Source organism: Mobula hypostoma, chromosome 1 (assembly GCF_963921235.1).
Source record: "Mobula hypostoma chromosome 1, sMobHyp1.1, whole genome shotgun sequence".
In the NCBI taxonomy this organism is placed as follows: Eukaryota; Metazoa; Chordata; class Chondrichthyes; order Myliobatiformes; family Myliobatidae; genus Mobula; species Mobula hypostoma.
In genome coordinates this window covers 145,344,299-145,367,334 of record NC_086097.1, presented here as the reverse complement: position 1 = coordinate 145,367,334, position 23,036 = coordinate 145,344,299, and the positions used below count along the sequence as shown (strand labels likewise).

The 23,036-nt window shown below is 41.7% G+C and overlaps 1 protein-coding gene across 1 annotated transcript in view; it reads left to right on the top strand.

Moving 5' to 3' along the window:
* LOC134351333 (ALS2 C-terminal-like protein) overlaps nucleotides 1-23,036 on the top strand; it is a 112,537-nt gene that overhangs the window by 22,951 nt on the left and 66,550 nt on the right. Inside the window, exons 2-7 of the mRNA XM_063057410.1 lie at nucleotides 1,843-2,049; nucleotides 4,347-4,452; nucleotides 5,195-5,381; nucleotides 6,281-6,346; nucleotides 17,014-17,170; nucleotides 19,312-19,440. Coding sequence (XP_062913480.1) covers nucleotides 1,909-2,049; nucleotides 4,347-4,452; nucleotides 5,195-5,381; nucleotides 6,281-6,346; nucleotides 17,014-17,170; nucleotides 19,312-19,440 — 786 coding nt within the window. The 5' untranslated portion in view covers nucleotides 1,843-1,908. The remainder of the gene's footprint in view (nucleotides 1-1,842; nucleotides 2,050-4,346; nucleotides 4,453-5,194; nucleotides 5,382-6,280; nucleotides 6,347-17,013; nucleotides 17,171-19,311; nucleotides 19,441-23,036) is intronic.

Here is a 23,036-nt window from a genome sequence, read left to right as displayed (position 1 = left end):
CTTAGTGAAAACAGGTGCTGGTTAATTAGCACAGTGCCTCAGAGTACCCGGTGAGACGGCAGCAGGACTTGCAGCTTTCCTAATGCTCTGTTTTCCAAATAGTTTGCAAATGTCTTCTTGCTTCACAGAAAGTATAGGGTTGGATGGAAGGAGGAGGCAGGCTGAGGGTGAAAGGGGGATGGTGACATTGGAGTGATTGTGAAAGGGAGGGGGGGTTTGGGGCTCTGTATATTGGGATCAGAGGAAGTGATAAGAGATGGATAGTGATTGTCCTTATCAAACTGGCAGTAAAACTGATTGACCGAGGTAGGGGAGAGGGAAGGCTTGAGAGCACTTCTGTTAGAAGTTGGCAGACTTTGTAGGAAATTCCAGACTGCCTGGCTACTGTTGTTGAATTCTCTTTCTAGCTGATCTTTATGTGGCTTTCACCACTTACAGAGCTCTATTCAACTGCCATTTTGCAGAACTATATTTCTGCCTGTTTCCAGACCTATAGGTCCTTTGTAGTTCTGAGTCCTCAGCTCCTTGATGAACCATGGCTTGTCATTGTCATACCTCATAATAATCTTTTTAGGAGGATACTCATCTTCACAGAAGGACATGCAGGATGCTACAGTATCATTCTATTCATCTATATGCCACACCAATCTTCCATGGCCTTCCAATCCATGGATCCTAAGCAGCCTTTGACCTTCCAACAGCTCCAGGGGTCCATCACTGTCTGATGGTCCTCATTGGTTTTGACTGATCCAGTTTTTGTTTATAGCTGGGAACAAGCATAGTCATTATATGGTCAGTGTTGCCAAGGGGTGCTTGGGGAAGTTCTGTCCTCGTGTATGGAGCTGGGCATGGTGTGTATTGAGCTACTGCCTGTGTTACAAAGGAGTTGGTGCATGAGATTATGTGCAGACAACAGCAGGTGGATCGCATTAGTCATTTTTCTTGTAATCGCAATACCCTGTTGGATATTGTTGATGTGGAGTGCTGCAAGTCTGATTCACTAATGTATTGGTGGGCTACGGGTGGGGTGGGGGATGGGGGCTGTTCTGCATGGCCTTGGTTGTGGCGAGGATGGGGCCTCAGGCCGTGGTGTCAACTGTTAGTAGCCGCACAAGAGAGAGGCCTTGGAGTTGGTGCCCTCCACCGGAGTGCAGGGGGTGGTGTGGCGTGGAGTCCAAGCTGGAGTTAGAGCCATTCTCTAGTATTTGTTTGGCAGAAGACAAGTTATGTTGTGTTCGACTGCAGACTGCTGTAACAATCATGGACTTGGGGTCTTGGACTATATATTTTTTGTGTGATTATATTGTACTGATCTATGTGCTTGCTATCTTGTGTGTACTACAAGTGCCTTGTGCTGTGTATGACTGTTGGTGCTGTGTTTTGCACCTTGGCCCTGGAGTAATACTGTTTTGTTTGTCTGTGGTCATGGATATTCATGTATGGTTGAATGAAAATTAAACTTGAATTGAATTGAGAATTGCCAAATGATGTGAATAATTATTATTTAACATTCTGAGAGCAGTGAGATATTTTCACAGGAAATATGCTGGTTTGACACCATGACACCAGCTAGACAGTTGTGATTTTGGAAAATGTTTTGAAATACATGCAGACTGGATGTACACTTCAGTATTTGGATAAAACACTGGAAAAAAGCAGTGAAATAAGGAGCAGAAACACATTGCAGAAAATATAATTCTTCAACGGGAGTTCATAAATTCAAACAGAAAATCCTGCACAAGTGGAAGCAAAGTTGTTAAACAATGTTAAATGAAATGGGATCAAATGAGAAAATTAGAGCTTGATATTTTGACATATCCGTTTTTCCCTTTTTAATTAAAGCAATAACTAAACTGAAAACGATCTGTTGAGCGAGATGGAAATTCTGAAACTCACTTGAGCCACAGAATGGACCCGAGTTGCCCTGTGCAGCGGGCTGATTCAGATGTACTGCCACAGAAGTCCAGCTTTTCTGTCAACTGGATGACACCCTGCTCAAAATCTGTGTCAAACTCCCGGCAAACTGTTAACTTGGGGCCAGATGTTAAGGTAAGAACATTCGAAACAGGAGCAAGTATAGGCCAGTCACGTCAGCCATTCGATGAGCATGGCAGATGCAATTTAAGCCCAAATGCTACTTCCCTACATTCCGATATTTGCTCAAATCCCTGGTGTACCTTGTAGTTTAAATGTCTGTCCGATTTTGTCTTAATCAATGATTCACCTTTACAACTCTGGAAAAGGAAATTCCAAAAATTCATGACTCTGTGAGAGAAGAAAATCCTCCTTATCCCCTTCTAAAATTAACCAAAAATAAGCAATTCCTTATCTTGAAACTATGCCTCTGGTTCTGTTTATCTGCACCAGAAAGAAAAAAAGAATTCTTCCAGAATTTTCAAAGCCCCTCAGAATGTTTAATGTGTTTTTCCCTCTAGATATCAATGAGTATAATAGGCCTAACTTACTCAACCTTTCTTCATACATCAACATTATCCCAAGATTTAACCTATGAACCTTTTCTGCATGGCCTTTAATACAGCATATCCTTCCTTAAATATGAAGACTAAAACTTTAATACTCGAGGCTTGGTGTTACTAATGCCCTGCACACTTCCATCAAAATATCCATGATTTTAAGGTTATTCCATGACCTTTTGCAAGAAAAGTCAAAATTCCATTAGCCTTTCGAAGTAATGGGTGTACTGCATGCTAATCTTTTGTAATTCATCTACAAGAATTTGCAGATCATTTTGTACCACAACATATTGTAACGCAAATCAACATACGAAAGAATTTGAGGAGCTCAGGGGGTCAGGCAGCACGTATGAAAGGGAATGGGCAGTTAATGTTTCAGATTGAAACATTGCACAATGAGACACAGTATGTCACAATCAGACACTGTATGCCTCCAAATTGTAATCTCACTTTTTTAAAATGTTAATTTGCTTTTCAGTTTTTCCATCCAACAAAGTGGATGACCTCACATTTCCCCACCTTATAGTGCATGTACCATTCACTTAACTATGGCCTTTTGCTTGTTCTTTGTGTTCTTTCTTGGAACTTGCTCATCCAGCTATTTGTCTATCATGAACAAATTTGGCTGAAATCCTCATTCAAGTAATCCCAATACATTATAAATAGCTGAAGTCTCGGCACTAATTCCTGTGGCATTGCCTTAGTAACTGATTCTCAATTCAAAAACCATTTCATTTATCTAGACTCACTGATTTCTATAGTTGGACACTCTCTTGTGTGCAAGTCAGTATATCATTGCCAAGCTTCTGTACTCTTATCTTATGTATTAAACTTTATGTGGTACCTTACTGAATGCCCTCTGGAAATCTGAATACATCACACCTACTGATTCATTTTCATCTTCTCTCTTGTTAATTACTTAAAGACCTCTTGTAAGAATGTCAATCACAATTTTCTTTTCATAATAATCATATTGATTCTGCTTGGAAGTTTTATGATTTTCAACATCTTCTGCTATTGCCTCCTTAATATTGGAGTCCAGCACTTTCCCAGAGAACATTGATAGGCGAATTGTTTTCTGCTATAAGACCATAAGATATGAGAAAAAAATTAGGCCATTTGGCCCATCACGTCTGCTCCACCATTTCATCATGGCTGATCCAATTTTCTTCTCAGTCCCAATCCCCTGCCTTTTCCCCGTATCCCTTCATGCCCTGACCAATCAAGAATCTATCAGCCTCTGCCTTAAATATTCATAAAGACTTGGCCTCCACAGCTGCCTGTGGCAAAGAATTCCACAGATTTACCACCATCTAGCTAAAGAAATTCCTCCTCATCTCCGTTCTAAAAGGAAGCCCCTCTGTTCAGAGGCTGTGTCCTCTGGTCTTTGACTCTCCCACCAAAGGAAACATCCTCTGCACATCCACTCTATCAAGGCCTTTCACCATCCTTCTGTTACTATCCCTTCCTGAAGAATGGGTCTTTTTACAGGTTAACACACAAAATGCTGGAGGAACTCAGCAAGTCAGGCAGCATCAATGGAGGAGAATAAACAGTCAATGTTTCAGACTGAAACAGTCCTGATGAAGGGTCTTGGCCCAAAATGTCGACTGGTTGTTTCCCCTCTGTAGATGCTGCATGACCTGCTGATTTCCTTCAGTATTGTGTGTGTGTGTGTGTTGCTCTAGATTTCTACATGCACAGAATTGCTTGAGCTTACTTTTTATAGGTTATCCCTTTTTTTTACCTTCTACAATATAATGTTCAGTATCCACTCTTAATTCTTCTTCAGACCTGGTGCGGCGTTCACTGTGGACTAAGATATCCCTGTGATTATTATTACTCTAACTATTTTTGTTTGTATTGCCAAAGGAAAAATGCCAAAGGGAAGCTGCCTACCTCTTCAAGTTGGAACAGTCCTTCAAAGATTTGTTGTCTGATATTAAAACTGAAATTCTGCAGCCTCTTGTCAAGGCTGGTAAGTGACTCTTAGGTTCTGCATTATTTTACAAAGACTGACACTGGTCCGAAGATCAAAGTTCAAAGTAAATTTTATTATTAGAGCACATGCATGTCACCACATACAACCCTGAGATTATTTTTCCTGTGGGCATTCTTAGAAAATCTATAGAATAGAAACTATAACAGGATCAATGAAAGACAAAGTAGAGCATAGAAGATAACAAACGGTGCAAATGCAAATATAAATAAATAGCAATAAATAACAAGAACATTAAATAACAAGATAAAGAGTCCTGAACATGAGATCATTGGTCATGGGAGCATCTCAATAGATGAATGTAGTTATCCCCTTTTATTCAAGAGCTCGAATGGTTGAGGGGTTATAACGGTTCTTGGATGTGGTGGTGTAAGTTCTGAGGCTCTTGTACCTTCTTCCTGATGGACCTTGTATCTTCTGGAAAAGAATTCACTGACTTCACATATCAATGGATCAAAATATCTGGAAAAAGATGGTGGATGAAACTAAAATACAGTCACTGTGAAATTAATAGGTAGCACATATACTTAAAATTGTTGATTAGCTAGGATGAATTATCTGCCTGGTTTTTAAGCTTCCTGATTCTCATTTCTATTGACTTCAGCCCTACTGGATTTCATGATGTGGCGTCTTGTGGCTTGCTGATACAATAATTTTTACTTTCCATTATTGCCTGAGTAAACCTTCCCAGTTTTGTTCTATGTGTGTTTCATTTCTGTAGAAGCTTCTGACCTAAAATCCCGACCACAGCTGAAAGAATCGCTCTTTGCCTTGGAGGAAAGTTTGGAGGCACTTTGCAATCAGACAGAAGACAATTGCTCGCACCTTAGCGAAAGATTCAATACTTCAACCCACAAGGAACTCTACCTGCTCAAAAATGCACAGCAGCTTAAGGAGATGTGTATTATGTAAGTGACTAAGCTGAGTATTTCAGATGCTTGGCAATCATGTGTGACTAGCCATTCATTACAGGTCAGTGTATGAAGATCACTAATGAGCATTTGTTCAGGTCCTATATGGAAAGCTGTTCCAAACAGTTAGAGCCTGCAGGTTATATGACAAATTAGTAAGTGTAATGGAAGGAGATGGAGGATGATGGTGGGGTTGTTTTGGAATTGGAAGCCTATGATCAGTGGTGTACTGGAACCTCGCTGTTAGCTATATGTAGGAACAACCTAGATGTTAACATAGGAGGTATGATTGACATAAAAATTGGTGGTATTTTGATAGTCTGAGGATAAAGAAAGATGTTGATCAACTGGTAAATTCGGTAGAACAATGGCAGATGAAAGTTAATCCTGATAAGTGTGAAGAGACATGTACAATATTTAAAGGATACCTGGACTAGCACTTGAATCACCAAAGCATAGAAGACTACAGATCACTGCACATAGGATTAGCATTGATATGTATTTGATATTAGCATGGAGGGGTGTTGATATAGTGGAGTGCTGGGACCATTTCTTATGAACCTGAAGTTGAATAGAGTAGCCAAGTGATGAAGGTCTTGGACTATCAACCTGTAGGACCTGAGTCCAAAAACTACAGCCTTGCCCTGTTTTGTCCTGTGCAGCTCCACACCTCTAACCCCCTCCACCTATCCAAATTCCTTTGATCTCTTGCTTCATCCAACCCCTCACCTTTCTGCCCACTTTTTTTCTTGTCTCTCTCCATTGTCCCCTTATCCACCCCTCCTCACAATCTTCAGCCTGTTCCTCCCTTACCGAACTAATTCTCCTTCTGCTCCATATTTCTCTAATCTGTGCCACTGGATAGTTCAATATTTGTTCATCTTTCTCTCTTACAGGTACTTCATGGCTTTCACAAACTATGTTGTCCTCTCTGGCTTTGAACACATTGCAAAACAAACCAGGTATGAGGGCAATGGAAAACAGAAGCATTTAAAAAATATTGCACTTTTAAAAGAAATGGAGTAGCTTTACTATTTGAGATGTTGAACCCTACTTCACCCTGTAGGGGTTTAATGACCTATTTTGGAAGTTTTGGTTCCTGAAGAACAGCAATATGGATCATTAGACAATTAAGTAATAAGACTTCGGGTGCAATGTGGGATAAAGATCAGATTGAAGTTCCTCCGTTCAGGTGCAGTATTGATTTGAAGCTCAGTGTATCTCTCTTCTCATGTTGGTGTGAATTTTTCCTGGTTTCCACACCAGCCAGCTTGTAGCTTGAGCATTCACATGTGAAGCAATCCTTGGAATGTCAACCATATAACCGCCCCAGATATTGATCACACCCAGTGACCTCATCACACTCTGTCCTGCCACCAACTCCTCTTAACACTACTCCTCTTAATGATCAGTGTTACTACTCACCTTTCTGCTGAACTCAGCCCACTTCCCATATCCACTGCTACCATTCGACCTCTCTTCCTTTGTGTCCCCCTTGTCTTGAATCTCTCTGATGCCCTTTGCACAGTGACCTGGATTGGTATGTACTGATCTTTCCTGCTGCACCTCCACATACAAGTCAATTGCGGGCATGCAGCAAACTGATTGAAGGGTGTTGCCTGATTTCTAGACAATACTTGTCATATGTTTAGTTATAAATTTGCTTCCTGCAAGCACAAGGTTCTGTCTTTGACTGTTATGGACAAGCTGAAACAATTCTCCTCATCTATATACAATATTCCTCTCGAATGTCAATCACACTACCACCTCTAAAATTTCTCATTTCTCCTTTGAATGTGCTCAGTTTAATAATTATTTGCCATTGTTCAAACCTATTCTTCCATCTACCTCTCTGACTGCTCTCTTGTTCCTTCCAAAAACTTCAATGACTGGAACTGTATCTAAAAGTATGTTGCAAGAGGAATTCATCAGATTTTCATTTAAAGATATTAACAGTAACTCCTTCCATAATCCCCACTGGAATAAATTGATACTCCTGCTTGCCACAATCTTCAGTAGGAAGATGATGGAAAATATCTGGAACCAGTCTTGCAAATTCTGCCTGATCTTATGAGCCTGCTACAAGTGAAGGCGGGAACAGCTAGTGTCTCAGCAATAAAAATGGCAGATGAAAATGCAATAGCAGATTATGTCTCTAACAAAAGAGCAAAATCTTTAGGCTTGAGTTGAATAGTTTCCAGCTTGAGTCTTTATACTTTGCTAATAATGATGCCTCCTTAAACACTGTTGAATGTTTTTGTTCTCTTTACTTTATCTTGTGACACAAAGAAACAAGTAATAATTTAAAGTTCAAAGTAAATTTATTATAAATGTGTACATATGTCATCATATACAACCCTGAGATTCACATTTACTTGTGGGCGTATTCGGTAAAAACATAATAGAATAATAACTATAGCTGAATCAATGGAAGACCGTTTGTCTTTTGTCCAACCAATGTGTAAAAGGCAACAAACTGAGCAAATACAAAAAGAAATAAATAAACGAGCAATAATCAATAAATATCGAGAACATGAGATGGAGAGTCCTTGAAAGGGAGTCCAAAGGTTATGGGAACAGCTCAGTGATGGGCAAGTGAAGTTGAGTGAAATCTCCCCCTTTGGTTCAAGAGCCTGATGGTTGAAGGAGTAACAACTGTACCTGAACCTGGTGGTGTGCCTCATGAGGCACCTCTACCATCTTGATGGCAGCAGTGAGAAGAGAGCATGCCCTTGGTTGTGTGGGTGCCCCTGATGGTGGATGCTGCTTTCCTGCGCTAACACTTCATGTGGATGTGTTCAATGTTGGGAAAGGCTTTACCTGTGAAGGACTGGCTGGATCCACTACTTTTTGTAGGATTTTCCATGCAAAGTCATTGGTGTTTCCATACCAGGCTGTGATGCAGCCAGTCATTGTGTTCTTTACTACACATCTATAGAAGTTTATCAAGGTTTTAGATGTCATCCCAAATCTTCGCAAGCTCCTGAGAATGTAGAGGCGCTGCTATACTTTCTTTGTAATTGCACTTGTGTGCTGGGCCCAGGACCAATCCTCTGAAATGATAACACTGAGGATTTTAAAGTTTCTGACCCTCTCCACCTCTGATCTTTCAGTAAGGACTGGCTCATGGACATCTGGGTTCCTCAAACTGAAGTCAATAACCAGCTCCTTGGTCTTGCTGACATTGAGTAAGAGGTTGTTGTTGTGGCACCAGTCAGCAAGATTTTCAGTTTCTCTCATATATGCTCATTTGTCACCACCTTTCATTTGGCCTACGACAGTGGTGTCATCAGAAAATAAATATGCCATTGGAGCTGTGCTTAGCCATACAGTCATAAATGTAATGTGAGTAGAGCAAGGGACTAAGCACACAATCTAGTGGTCTCCCTGTGCTAATGGAGATCATGTAGGTGATGTTGTCAATTCGAACTGACTGGGGTTTGCAAATGAGGAAATAGAGGATCCAATTGCATAAGGAGATATTGAAGCCACGGTCTTGAAGTTCATTGATTAGTTTGGAGGAGATTTAAATGTCTAGCTGTAGTCAATAAAGAGCATCTTGGTGCAGGTACCTTTGCTGTCCAGATGCTCCAGGGTTGAGTGAAGAGCCAGTCAGGTGGCATCTGCTGTGAACCTGTTGCTCCGGTTGGCAAACTGGAGTGGATACATTTCGCTTCTCAGGCAGGAGTTGATTTGTTTTATCACTAACATCTCAAAACACCTCATCACTGTGGATGTAAGTGCTACTGGACAATTATCATTGAGGCAGGTCACCATGTTCTTCTTGGGCATCGGTATAATTGAAGCCTGTGTGAAGCAAACGGCCAAAGTGAGAAGTTAAAGATCTCAGTGAACACTCCAGCCAGTTGATCAGCACAGGTCGTTAGTATTTGACTGGTGCTCTGTCTGGGCTGGATGCTTTTTGTGGGTTCACCCTCCTGAAGGCTGCTCGCACATTGGCCTCAGAGCCAAATATCGAGTTTGGGGATCTATTCAATGGCATCAGAAGCTGCTCGGTGTACAGCAACTGTGTTAGGTATGAAGTAGATGATGGTCACTGATGTGATTGGATGGACTCGACTTTTATCATGTCTGTACAGGGATTCCATTTAACCTGCCATTTATGTTGCTTGTGTATGCCTGTTAAACTGCATGACAAACTGATTAATTCCAACATGAAAGGTTCCATCAAGTGCTTGTTCCAGATGTTGCAGATCGTCTAGCTTTCTTGTAGATATCGCACCTCTCCCGGAAGATCTGGGAGTGTCCCGCATATCGATAGTGGCTCCCTGACGCCTGGAAATTTTATACAATATCCCAGAAATAGATTTTTTGAGAGGGAGAGCGAGCATCCTGATTGGTCTCCCTTCGTGCTAAGAGTGGTCCCCAACTACTGGGCCGCGAGGAAACAATATGATTTGGCGATATGAAACGATATGAGTAATTTGCACCTTTCCTCATTCCCTGTCGCGCACTGTTGAACTTGAATGCACGCGAGGTCATTACCCGCGCGTCATCCGTGTCAGTGCGGGAAAGAGATCAACTCCTCGAGCTTGTAAATGACAACTGGCTGAAAAGTATGTTTGACATAACATTCTGGATCAAAGTCAAGGCTAAATATCCTGAGATAGCCACGAAAGCACTGAAAACGTTGCTTCCATTTCCAACATCATATCGCGGCGAAGCGGAGTTTTCTGCAATGAATGCAACAAAAACTAAATTGTGGGATAGACTGGACATAAGGAACCCTCTTCGAATATCGCTGTCTCCCCTCACCCCTCGATGGGACCGTCTTGTTGCAGGCAAACAAACCCAAGGCTCGCACTGATTCAGTGATATTGGTGTGTTGCAATAATTTTATATGTTCCAGACATCCTACCTCTCCCGGAACTTCCGGGAGTCTCCCGCATATTAATAGTGGCTCCCTGATGCCTGCAAATTATATACAATATCACGGAAATCAATTTTTTTGAGAGCGAGCGAAAGAAAAGCAAGAGAGAGCGAGAGAGCGAGTGAGAAAGCAAGAGAGAGCGAGAGAGCGAGAAAGTAAGCAAGAGCGCGCGAGCGACTGAGAGTGAGAGAGAGAGAGAGAGCCTTTGCAGAGTGCTCTAAAAAAATAAAACGTACGTCACTCCAGACTACACTAAAGTGTACACCTGCCTAATAGGGGTCAAAATAATGACAGTGTTGCTCGCTGCACTGTTTGAAACAGTGACTTTTCTATTACCCATGGTGGGTTAAAATGTAAAAGACATGTTGAGGTGAGTTTAACAGCATAGCTAACGTTATTTAAACTAGCTGGCGAGCTGCTAAGGAGCTACGCTATTGATGTCCTACGTGATGAGGCCAAACTCCCTGTAGACTTGCTTAAAGTTGTAATAGAATAAACATTATAATATAATATAAGCACATATTTTAATGTCACATTTGCTGCATATACCCAACTTGGTTTACAGATTAGACAAAATCACTAAACAAAGTATTACATACACCCTTGGAGGTCGACGGGCAGGAGGGGTGGGATATGGTGTTGCGGGGGGGAGGGGGTGCTACCTCCCTGGAATGAGTTTTTGCAGGGTGGGATGTCTGTTCTTGTCACCAAATGTTGAAATTTGTTCAGCTGTACAGAAGCATAACTGCGTCATTCTAGAAAAGTCTGTTGGCCTTCAGCTGTCTTGGCAGTGCATCTTTGAGTTTCAGATATATCGGTAGAAATTTGCTGGAGCATGGTAGATCCTCAAATGAAACTGGACGGTGGCATTTTGGACAAAACTGGTAACCATGCTGGTAGTGTGCAATTTCATGCTCACTGATTTACAAATGGACGAATTTTATCTGTGAATTATTATACTAGGGTGGTGAGTAGTCATATTGATAAGGACACCCCAGTCAGTTTCAGCATTCCTTCACCATGTCCCTGTAAAACTTCCTTATAATGTTCATACTCAGTCCGGAGTGGTGGAAGTGACATAATGAAAAATTTGGTGGTTTAATGTTCAATTCTGAGCATTATCTCCTCTCATTGCAGTCTTAATATTAAAAGAAGGCCGTGCATGATCATTGTGGGTGGACAAGTGGGTGGGGGACACTTCCCTTGTCTGTTCGAGTAATCTTAAAAACCATGTAACCCCAAGAGGAAATCCTATGGTTCCATCTGTGACCTCCTCAATGGTTTCTCATTGTTACTCGTGACTTCAATGATGCCAACTTAAAATGAGTCCTGCCAAAAGTTCTACAAGTAGGTCAACTTCACAACCAGAGGAGAAAATACATTAGACTAGGTTTATACCAACATTCATGGAGTCTACAAGGCTGAACACCCCCCCTCCCACATGACCCTCTCCCTCACCTTGGATACTCAGACCACAAATCTATTTTGTTAATCCCTTCATGTAAACCACTGGTTAAACAAGTCAAACCAGGACCTGGCTAGAATGTGCCATATGAGCATATTCAGCAGCTAGCTATGATCATCACGTTAGTATTGATGAATATGCGGGATTGGTGACTGGCTACATAGGAAAGTGCATTGAGGATTAAACACTGCACTGCCAGGGCAAACCAGACATCATAGCTGACTGCAGAGGCACGTGCACTGCTTGGAGACCAGGGCGCTGACCTCAGATCAGGGGACAGGATGACCCTAAGGTCAGAAAGAGCCACACTCTCCCATGCTGAAAGGAAGGCAAAGTATGAGTATGCACAGAGAATTCACAGACACCTTTCTGACAAGAAAATACTTAAGAAAGAAATCAGGAGGGCTAAAAGAAGACTTGAGGTTGCCTTGACAGTCAAAGTGAAGGATAATCCAAAGAGCTTTTACAGGTATATTAAGAGTAAAAGGATTCTAAGGGATAAAATCAGAGTGGTCGACTATGTGCGGACCCAAAAGAAATGGGGAGATCTTAAATGGGTTTTTTGTGTCTGTATTTACTAAGGAAACTGGCATGAAGTCTATGGAGTTAAGGGAAACAAGTAGTGAGACCATGGAAACTGTACAGATTGAAAAGGAGGAGGTGCTTGCTATCTTGAGGCAAATTAAAGTGGATAAATCCCCAGGACCTGACAGGGTATTCTCTCGGACCTTGAAAGAGACTAGTGTTGAAATTGCAGGGGCCCTGGCAGATATATTTAAAATGTCGGTGTCTACGGGTGAGGTGCCGGAGGATTGGAGAGTGGCTCATGTTGTTCTGTTCTTTAAAAAGGATCGAAAAGTAATCCGGGAAATTATAGGCCAGTAAGTTTGACGTTGGTAGTGGGTAAGTTATTGGAGGGAGTACTAAGAGACAGAATCTACAAGCATTTGGATAGACAGGGACTTATTAGGGAGAGTCAACATGGCTTTGTGCATGGTAGGTCATGTTTGACCAATCTATTGGAGTTTTTCGAGGAGGTTACCAGGAAAGTGGATGAAGGGAAGGCAGTGGATGTTGTCTACATGGACTTCAGTAAGGGCTTTGACAAGGTCCCGCATGGGAGGTTAGTTAGGAAAATTCAGTCACTAGGTAAACATGGAGAGGTGGTAATTGGATTAGACATTGGCTCAATAGAAGAAGCCAAAGAGTGTTAGTAGAGAATGGCTTCTCTGAGTGGAGGCCTGTGACTAGTGGTGTGCCACAGGGATCAGTGCTGGGTCCATTGTTATTTGTCATCTATATCAATGATCTGGATGATAATGTGGTAAATTGGATCAGCAAATTTGCTGATGATACAAAGATTGGAGGTGTAGTGGACAGTGAGGAAGGTTTTCAGAGCCTGCAGAGGGACTTGGACCAGCTGGAAAAATGGGCTAAAAAATGGCAGATGGAGTTTAATACAGACAAGTGTGAGGTATTGCACTTTGGAAGGACAAACCAAGGTAGCACATACAGGGTAAATGGTAAGGCACTGAGGAGTGCAGTAGAATAGAGGGATCTGGGAATACAGATACAAAATTCCCTAAAAGTGGCATCACAGGTAGATAGGGTTGTAAAGAGAGCTTTTGGTACATTGGCCTTTATTAATCAAAATATTGAGTATAAGAGCTGGAATGTTATGATGAGGTTGTATAAGGCATTGGTGGGACCGAATCTTGAGTATTGTGTATAGTTTTGGTCACCAAATTACAGGAAGGATATTAATAAGAGTGAAAGAGTGCAGAGAAGGTTTACAAGGATGTTGCCGGGACTTGAGAAACTCAGTTACAGAGAAAGGTTGAATAGGTTGGGACTTCATTCCCTGGAGTGTAGAAGAATTAGGGGAGATTTGATAGAAGTATATAAAATTATGATGGGTGTAGATAGAATGAATGCAAGCAGGCTTTTTCCACTGAGGCAAGGGGAGGAAAAAACCAGAGGACATGGGTTAAGGGTGAGGAGGGAAAAGTTTAAAGGGAACATCGGTGTGGGGGCTTCACACAGAGAGTGGTGGGAGTATGGAATGAGCTGCCAGATGAGGTGGTAAATGCGGGTACTTTTTTAACATTTAAGAATAAATTGGACAGATACATGGATGGGAGGTGTATGGAGGGATATGGTCCGTGTGTGGGTCAGTGGGACTAGGCAGAAAATAGTTCGGCACAACCAAGAAGGGTCAAAAGGCCTGTTTCTGTGCTGTAGTTTTTCTATGGTTTCTACTAGGGACTTGCCGTGCATGTGGCAAGGTACACAAACCATAACTAGTTGTGTCCACCCTGCATGTCAACTATAGCGATGCCTCCCTTCCTGATGAACTGAATGTCCTATGCACAATTTGATGTATTGAATGATGTGACATTCAGGAAAACCCACTGTCCCCCTGAGGAACAGGCACACTCTCTGGCCACAGCTGAAGTGAGGAGGTTCCTAGCCAGGGTAAACCCACAAAAAGCTGTGGGGCTGGACAACATACCTGGTCAGGTGCCAAGGTATTGTGCAGCCCTGCGAACAGAAGTCTAACAGACATCTTTCGCAGCCTACTGTCCCTGCAGGCTTCAAGGCAGCTACCATCATTACAGTGCCCTAGAAAGTGCTGCTAACTGCCCTAAATGATTATCCTCAACAACCATGAAGTGCTTTGAGCAATCAGTAATGGATCTTAAAATCCCACCTTCCAGCTACGTTGGACCCCTTCTGTTACCCCTTCGCCTACTGTTCAGACCAGTCCATTGATGATGCCATTGTCTTGACCCGCCATTCGGTCCTGTCCCATCAAGAAACCAATGCCTCACATACCACGATGTTGTTCATCAACCTCAGCTCACCATTTAACAGAATTGTCCCTCATAGGCTGGTGGATTAACCATCCATGATTGGACTCAACAGCTCTCTGTAAATGGATCTTGGACTTCTTGACAGAAAGTCCCCAGTCAGTGTGAGTTGGCAGCAATATCTCAAGCACGATCACATTAAACATTGGTTCCTGCACCTCCCCCCGCCCCCCCGGGGCCTGTGCTCAGCCTGCTGCTGTTCATGCTACTGACTCATGACCACACTGCGAGATCCAGTTCAAACTGCATTTCCTAGTCACTGATGATATTCATCAGCTCCAATGATGAGTCGGTCTCATCAGCACTAATGATGAGCCGGCATACAGAGAGGAGGTGGAGGCTTATCAAATTGTGAGAGAACGACAACCTGAGTCTCAACGTGGACATGGCGAAAGAGATGATCTGGTCTTCAGGAAGGCGCAGGTCGACCACTCTCCATTGTACAGCAATGGCTCTGCTGTGGAGAGAGTGAAGAGCACAACACTTCTTGATGTGCACATAATGGACGATCTAATCTGGACCCATAACACCACCTCATTGGTCAAGAAGGCACAGCAGCATCTACACTTTCTGAGGAGACCATAAACGCCAGCCAACCTGAGTCCCAGATCACCTTTGACCTGCACATCTTTGACTTGAGCTTCCTTACGGATTTGTGGGTGGTATTAATCTGATATATCTTCAGGGTCCTGGCGATTCTTCCAGAAACCATGGCAATACAGGGAAGACAGGCTGGTGTTTACAGGATTTCCTGTGAATGCGGAGCAGTGTATATCGGCCAGATGGGATGCACAGTGGAAACCCACATCAAGGAGTACAGGAGGTGTATTCGTTTGAGTTTCCTGGAGAAATCGGCAGTAGCAGAACATTGCATGCCCAATGGCCATAAGATTGACTGGCACAAAACTACTGCGCTGTGCCAATGTCTTTTGGGACCACCTGCTAAAAGAAACCATTGAAATAAAACGAGGAAAAGAATTTTAACAAAGATGAAGGTCCCGCTCTAAGTAAGAACTGGAATTCGATTGTAAACAAGGTGGGAGAGTGAAAAGCTAATTGGATAGGGACTAACCAATCAGGAGGGATGGAATACTAGGGTATAAATACCACCGGACTAGACTTGCCCAGGCATCATCCCTGAAGAAGGTGTCAGAGTTTTTCATCAAAACACCGGATATAATCGATATCTGTATCTGGCAGAAGCCCTTGAAGAGTTTATTCTGATTACCGTGATGTTCACTGTTTACATATGCTGTGCACTACATGCATTTTGAATTATATTTTATTAACTTAGGGTAATATTTTGGTTTATGTGTTATGTGTGATGTACGTTTTTTGGGTGCACTGTGTTCTGGAGGAACGTTGTTTCATTTGGTTGTATATGTGTACAGACATGACAATAAAGTTGAACTTGAACTGTGTTTTTAGCATTGCCAGACAGGGAATCACTTAAAACAAAACTCACTGCAGTACAGGAGCTGACAGTAGCAAGAGAGAACAGAATCAGCAGATGGTGCTACTCGAGTGTATTGTGTGATTCTGTCAAAGGGGTTTGAATATGAATCATTACATCTGTTTCTCTTTCCACACATGCTTGTTAACATTTTGAGCATTTTCAGCATTTTTTTTGTCTTAATTTAAATTTCCAGGATTTGCAGTTTTATTTTTAAGACTGAATCATTAGCTTTATCTGATGCGGACCATGTCCATATAAGGTTCACTTACAAGTCAAGATTATAACGAAGGCAGAAAAAGAAAACCGTCATTATTCGATACACAATCAGTGACCACTACAGGAGTGTAGCTAATAAAGTGACCACAGGACTTGCTGCTGCTGTAACTCATCCACTTCAAGGGTCAATATATTGTGCATTCAGAGATTTTTTTTCTGCACACTATTGTTGTAACACATGCCTTTCTATTGGTTTGAACCAGTGCCCTTTCTCCTCTGCCCTCTTTCATTAACAAGGTGTTTTTGCACATTGAACTGCTACTCACTGGATTTTTTTTTGTTTTTTGCACCTTTATCTGTAAAACTCTAGAGACTGTTGAGTGCGAAAATCCCAGGAGATCATTAGTTTCTGAGATACTCAAACCACTCCATCTGGCACCAACAATCATTCCACAATCAAAGTCACTTGGATCACATTTCTTCCCCATTTTGATGTTTGGTCTGAACAACAACTGAATCTCTTGATCATGTCTGCCTGCTTTTATGCATCGAGTTGCTGCCACGTGATTGGCTGATTAGATATTTGCATTAATAAGCAGGTGTACTTAATACAGTGGCCACTGAACACATATTTAATGTAGAATTCTGAACTTGTTGGTAAAATTTGTCCTGAAAATGTTGTTATTCACACATATTCTAATCTTATCATCTAATTATTCAAAATAATACAGTGACTACTGGAAAAAGAACAGGAAAACTCTGAAGTATTTTCATTTGGATTCAGCTTCCCTTCCCATGAGCCTGCACCGGATCCTTCATGAGCCTGTATGCCTACAGATCCAGAAATATGTCAACGTCCTCAGGAAACTAAGCAGGGGCTTGGTAAAGGTCTGTGCATTGCAGAATTTCAAATTACAAACAGTAATACAGACTTGCACACTGTGCTGAAGATCTGGAATCTCTGTGAATAAACACAGGCTTAGAATTCAATGGGATTTGCATGGTTACAGCTGGATGACTAAATACTGTACAGATATACCATATCTTGTTGGTATCCCTGATGTTATTAAGTAATGAAGGAAATCCCATTGAAATCTGAAGCCTTAATGAACATCGTTTCAATTGAACTTCAAAGCCTGCCCGGGAAACTTTGTAGATGGACCATCAGGAAAGGGCTGCCTAATCATTGCTTGGGTTTTGCTACACCTGACCAGGTTATTCCAGCTTACAGAGGTCCAGCCAGGTTCCAACAAAACCTATGCAGTCCTCAACCATCTCCACTCCTCGATAGATGCTGCCTAACCTGCTGAGTTTTTCCAGCCAAACATACATGCCAATTAGGTGGAAGCAGATGGTGTTTTTACCTTTGCTGTTCTGAATTATAATTCTGATTAGTGTAGGGAAGACGCTTTGATATTCAGTTATTTAATTATTTGTGACATTAAGAAACGGCCAGCTGTCCTCATTATTCTTTGGAGTTAAAAATGCAGTAATTCAGAACCAGAACTGATATACTGTTGATGAGGATTTAGAAATTTTACCTGGATCTGCTGCAAGATTCATCTGATCAGATTTGAACCTAGAATCAATGTCTGTACTGATAGGCCAGTATATGTAGTATTCTTCATATCTAGAGCTAAAGATTTCAACAGTAAAATCTGACCAAAACCTGTAATAATAATGAGAGATGACCAATTTTATATTAAAATTCCTTAAGTAATTGATTCTGAATATATCTGAGTGATAGAAAATCCATTGCAGCAACACAAAAGATTCTGTAGATGCTGGAAATCCAGAATATCTCACACAAAATGCTGGATGAACTTTGCATGTCAGGTAGCATTTATGGAGGTGAATAAGCAGTCAACATTTCGGGCTGAGACTTTCAGCTTCTAGCAGCAAGTTGAATAATAACGACTGACCTTCTAATTCTAAACTAGAAATTACCATCTGATATTAGAAAATAAATAGTTAATACATTAAATTCCTCTGTATGGGTTTACCAAGGTTAGGGTTCAAGCAAAATAAATTTTGCTTCAGTTTAAATAGTGGACAGACAAATGTCAAATAGACACACAATTTTCAAAAAACAGTATCATCCAGTAACACTCACAACACGCTGGAGGAACTCAGCAGGTCGGGCAGCATCCGTGGAAAAGATGAGTGGGGGCCCACCTTCTTTATAGGCCCTCTGCCACTTCCCTTTTCAGTCCTGACGAAGGGTTCCGGCCCGAAACGTCGACTCATCGTTTCCACGGATGCTGTCCGACCTGCTGAGTTCCTCCAGCGTGTTGTGAGTGTTGTTTTGATCCCAGCATCAGCAGAGTATTTTGTGTTTATGTACCATCCAGTGATTTTTCATTAAGTACCAAACTGAAAGAAGTAATTATGTTTTATGTTCTTTCTTTTACTAGTTTAAGATTCCTTGCCTGTCAATCTTTTCTTCCTTTAATAATCAGCAAGCCAATGAAATCCAAGCTCGTTGACTACAAATTGTGATTTCTGAATGTATTAACTTTTGGTGTGATCCTACACTATTGGAATTGGACCTTATTGCATTACTATGATTGCATATAGTAAAAGAACTTCAGTTTCCAGTGGGCTACGCTGGCAGTTCACCCCAGCACTGGAAGCTATGATAGTGAGCTGGTCGCATGCGCTCAGTGTTAAGCTGTAGCCATATTGTAAAGAAAATGTTTTGGTGTTTACCCACACAAAGTTTTGTCTTTATTAAGAAGAAACATAAACCTTATGATTGAACTTATGATGCAGATCATTCAGTTCAGCATGCCCCATTCCTCTTTACGCTTTCCCTATAAACTTTTAATCATTTACTATTTATCTAATTCCTCTTCAACTATTTTTTTCTAGAATCTGATCTAGAAATGCAATATGGAGTTGGTTTGTGGAGTTAACTGTCAGTTAAAACATTGAGTGAGAGGTCTTACATAAAGTAAGATCAAAGTGAGGGAATTATACAAGGAAGTTCAGTTCAATTATTTGGGGTTTCTCCTCTTGCTCATTTTCAGAACCCAGAGACAAAACCTATCACAGATGCTCTTGCGACATTCATAGATCTTAACAAATGGATTCAACAGACACTGGATGTGGCTTCTTTAACCAAAGCTCTCTGGAACTCTCTTGGAAGCAAATTAACTGTGAGTAGAGAGTACATTATTCTCATTATTTTCAATGTTGTAGTTACTTCTCCATTATTGTTGCCAATCTAAAAATCTTTGATTCATGTTACCTAAGACTAATTGTGTTTAATAACAATTCAATCACTTCAGATTTACACAAGTATATTTCGGCTCAGTAGTATCAATGTCATGTCTTCTGGAGCGAGGCTTCAATCTATGCCTTCTGATTTGATCACAATCATATGATGATGAGATCAAAAGTACTGAACAAGGAACTCACTAATAAGGAGCTAAAAAAAACCTTCAGTAATCAGAATATAGGGTAATCTAACAGAATGACGTCTCAATGAAAATAGAGTGGGTGAATTGCCAGGAAAAGTCAATGCATACATGAGTGGTTATGGTGTGGTACTCATTCCAGATGGTTCCTGACCGAGCCTCTGTATAACTGTAGGCAAACTTTCTAGTCCCCTAGAAATGAAGTCAAATATTCCATTAAGCAATACGATTTTTTTTGAACCTATAAATGTCTCATATCTATAAACTTCATTATCATTTCAAATTTCCCTTTCACTGAATTTGAATAATCTCTTTTTAACATGCAACTGCTGAAGATACGTACTATAATTTTTTTTTCATCCATGGAAATTGGTTCATTATTGTCACATGTACTGAGATACAGTACTATCCATACAGATCATTTCAAAATAAACACATTGAGATAGTATAAAGAGAAAAGCAGCAACAGAATGCAGAATATAGTTAGAGTTTACAGTGAAAATGCAGTGCAGACAGACAGTAAGGTGCAAGGACCACTATGAGAAAGGTCAGGAGATCAAGTGTTCATCTTTATCATGAAAGATGTCTGTTTAAGGGTCTTTGAAGAGCAGGATAGAAGCTAGCCTTGAGATTGGTGGTGTATGTTTCCAAGCTTTGATACATATTGCCTGAAAGATGTGAAAGAATGATCATTTCCACAATCCTGATTGAGAAGTTGCAGAACTGGGCCTATATACCTCCCTCAGCAATTGGATCCTTGACTTCCCAACCAGAAGACCACAGGCTGTGTGGATTGGTGATAACATATCCTCCTCGCTGACGATCAACACTGGCGCACCTCAGGGGTGTGTGCTTAGCCCACTGCTCTACCCTATATGTACACATGACTCAGTGGCTAGGCATGGCTCAAATGCCATCTATAAGTTTGCTGACGAATCAACCATTGTTGGTAGAATCTCACTCAGGTGGTGACAAGAGGGCGTACGGGAGTGAAATATGCCCAACTAGTGGAGTGGTGCCACAGCACCAACCTGGCACTCAACGTCAGTAAGATGAAGAGCTGATTGTGGACTTCAGGAAGGGTAAGACGAAGGAACACATACCAATCCTCACAGAGGGATCAGAAGTGGAGAGAGTGAGCAGTTTCAAGTTCCTGGGTGTTATGATCACTGAGGATCTAACCTGGTCCACCAGATTGATGTAGTTATAAAGAAGGCAAGACAGTGGCTACACTTTATTAGGAGTTTGAAGAGATCTGGCATGTCAACAAATACACTCAAAAACTTCTATAGTTGTACTGTGGAGAGCATTCTGACAGGCTACATCATTGTCTGGTATGGAGGGGCTACTGCATAGGTCCAAAAAATGCTGCAGAAGGTTGTAAATCTAGTCAGCTCCAACTTGGGTACAAGCCTACAAAGCCAGGACATCTTTAGCGAGTGATCTCTCAGAAAAGCATTGTCCATTATTACGGATCTCCAGCACCCAGGGCATACCCTTTTCTCACTATTACTATCAGGCAGGAGGTACAGAAGCCTGAAGGCACACACTCAGTGATTCAGGAACCGTTTCTTCCCCTCTGCCATCCGATTCCTAAATGGACATTGAATCTTTGGACACTATCTCACTTTTTTTAATATACAGTATTTCTATTTTTGCACATGTTAAAATCTATTTCATATACATAATTGATTTACTTATTTATTATTTTTTATTTTATTTATTATTTTTTCTCTCTGCTAGATAATGTATTGCATTGAACTGCTGCTGCTAAGTTAACAAATTTCATGTCACATGCCGGTGATGATAAACTTGATCTGATTGGGTTGGCAGCCGTCTCTGATTATCTTGGCTGCTTTCTTGAGGCAGTGGGAGGTGTAGACAGAACAGTGGAGGGGAGGCTGTTCTCCTGGCCAAAGGCTATGATTACCTCATCTGGTAACTGCCAGGAGAAGATGTCGTTAGGTGGTGCCCAACCTTCATAGTGTTTCAACCCTTAACCACAACACACTCCAGTTGGCAGGTCAGCAGTGTTGGCCAAGTCACTGTCCATCTGCTCCTCTTGCCTGCTCCATATCTGGCAAGAGGCTCTTGCTGCTTCCTTCCCACCCATCCCCACCCCCTTTCAGAGAGCTGCTTGGTTCTTGCTATTTTCATCAAGGCCCAACACAGACAACAGCCTCCATGCTGAGCTTGCTGGACCATCTACAGCTGATCTTTACGGGGAATAGTCACGTCTGCCATCCTTTGTCCCTGCACTCCTGGTCCTTCCTCTCATGAGCTTCCTCACATCTTTCCTCCCACTGTACTGTGAGCTCCACCAGGATGATTCTCTTGTCTTCGGTAGACCACAGAACGATGTCTGTACAAGCTATATTAGATTATGAGGACACTCAGTCCTCGTTTATTGTCATTTAGAAATGTATGCATGCATTAAGAAATGATACAATGTTCCTTCAGAGTGATATCACAAAAAAAACAGGACAAACCAAAGACTAACACTGACCAAACCACATAATTATAACATATAGTTACAGCAGTGCAAACAATACCATAATTTGATAAAGAACAGACCATGGGAACGGTAAAAAAAATCTCAAAGTTCTGATCGACTCCCGATAGTTCCTGATAGCAGGCGGCAGAAGGGAGAAACTCTCTCTGCCATAAACCTCCGACACCGACAACTGTCGATGCCTTGGAAGCACCTGACCCCAGTCGACTCTGAGTCCGTCCAAAAACGAGCCTCCAACCAGCCCTTCAGCACCGAGCACCATCTCTGCTGAGCACTTCGACCCCGTCCCAGCCGCTGAGCAACAAGCAAAGCCGAGGATTCAGGGCCTTCCCCTCCAGAGATTCAGGATCACACAGTAACAGCGGCAGTGTAAAAGGCATTTCAGAAGTTTCTCCAGATGTTCCTCTGTTCTCTCACGTCTGTCTCCATCAAATCAGAATTGTACATGGCACCCTACTTGACAGATTACCGATATTGGCATATATTTGGCAGTTTTGAGGTCTTGGGGCAGTCCCCATACCAAGCTCTGGTGCACCAGGTTAGGATGCTTTCTATGGTGCATCTATAAAAAATGGCAGTGATCAATAGAGACATGTTGAATTTTCTTAGCCTTCTGAGGAAAGAGAGGTATGCTTTTTTGGCTATAGTATCTATGTTGTTGAACCAGGACAAGATATTGGTGATATTTACATGCTGGACCACCTCAGCACCATTGATACATACAGGAGGGGCAGCTCTTCACCCACTTTAATGGCCAGCTCTTGAGGGAAAGGTTGCTGTCTTGACACTATATCACTATGCACTGTATCTCCTTCCTGTACTC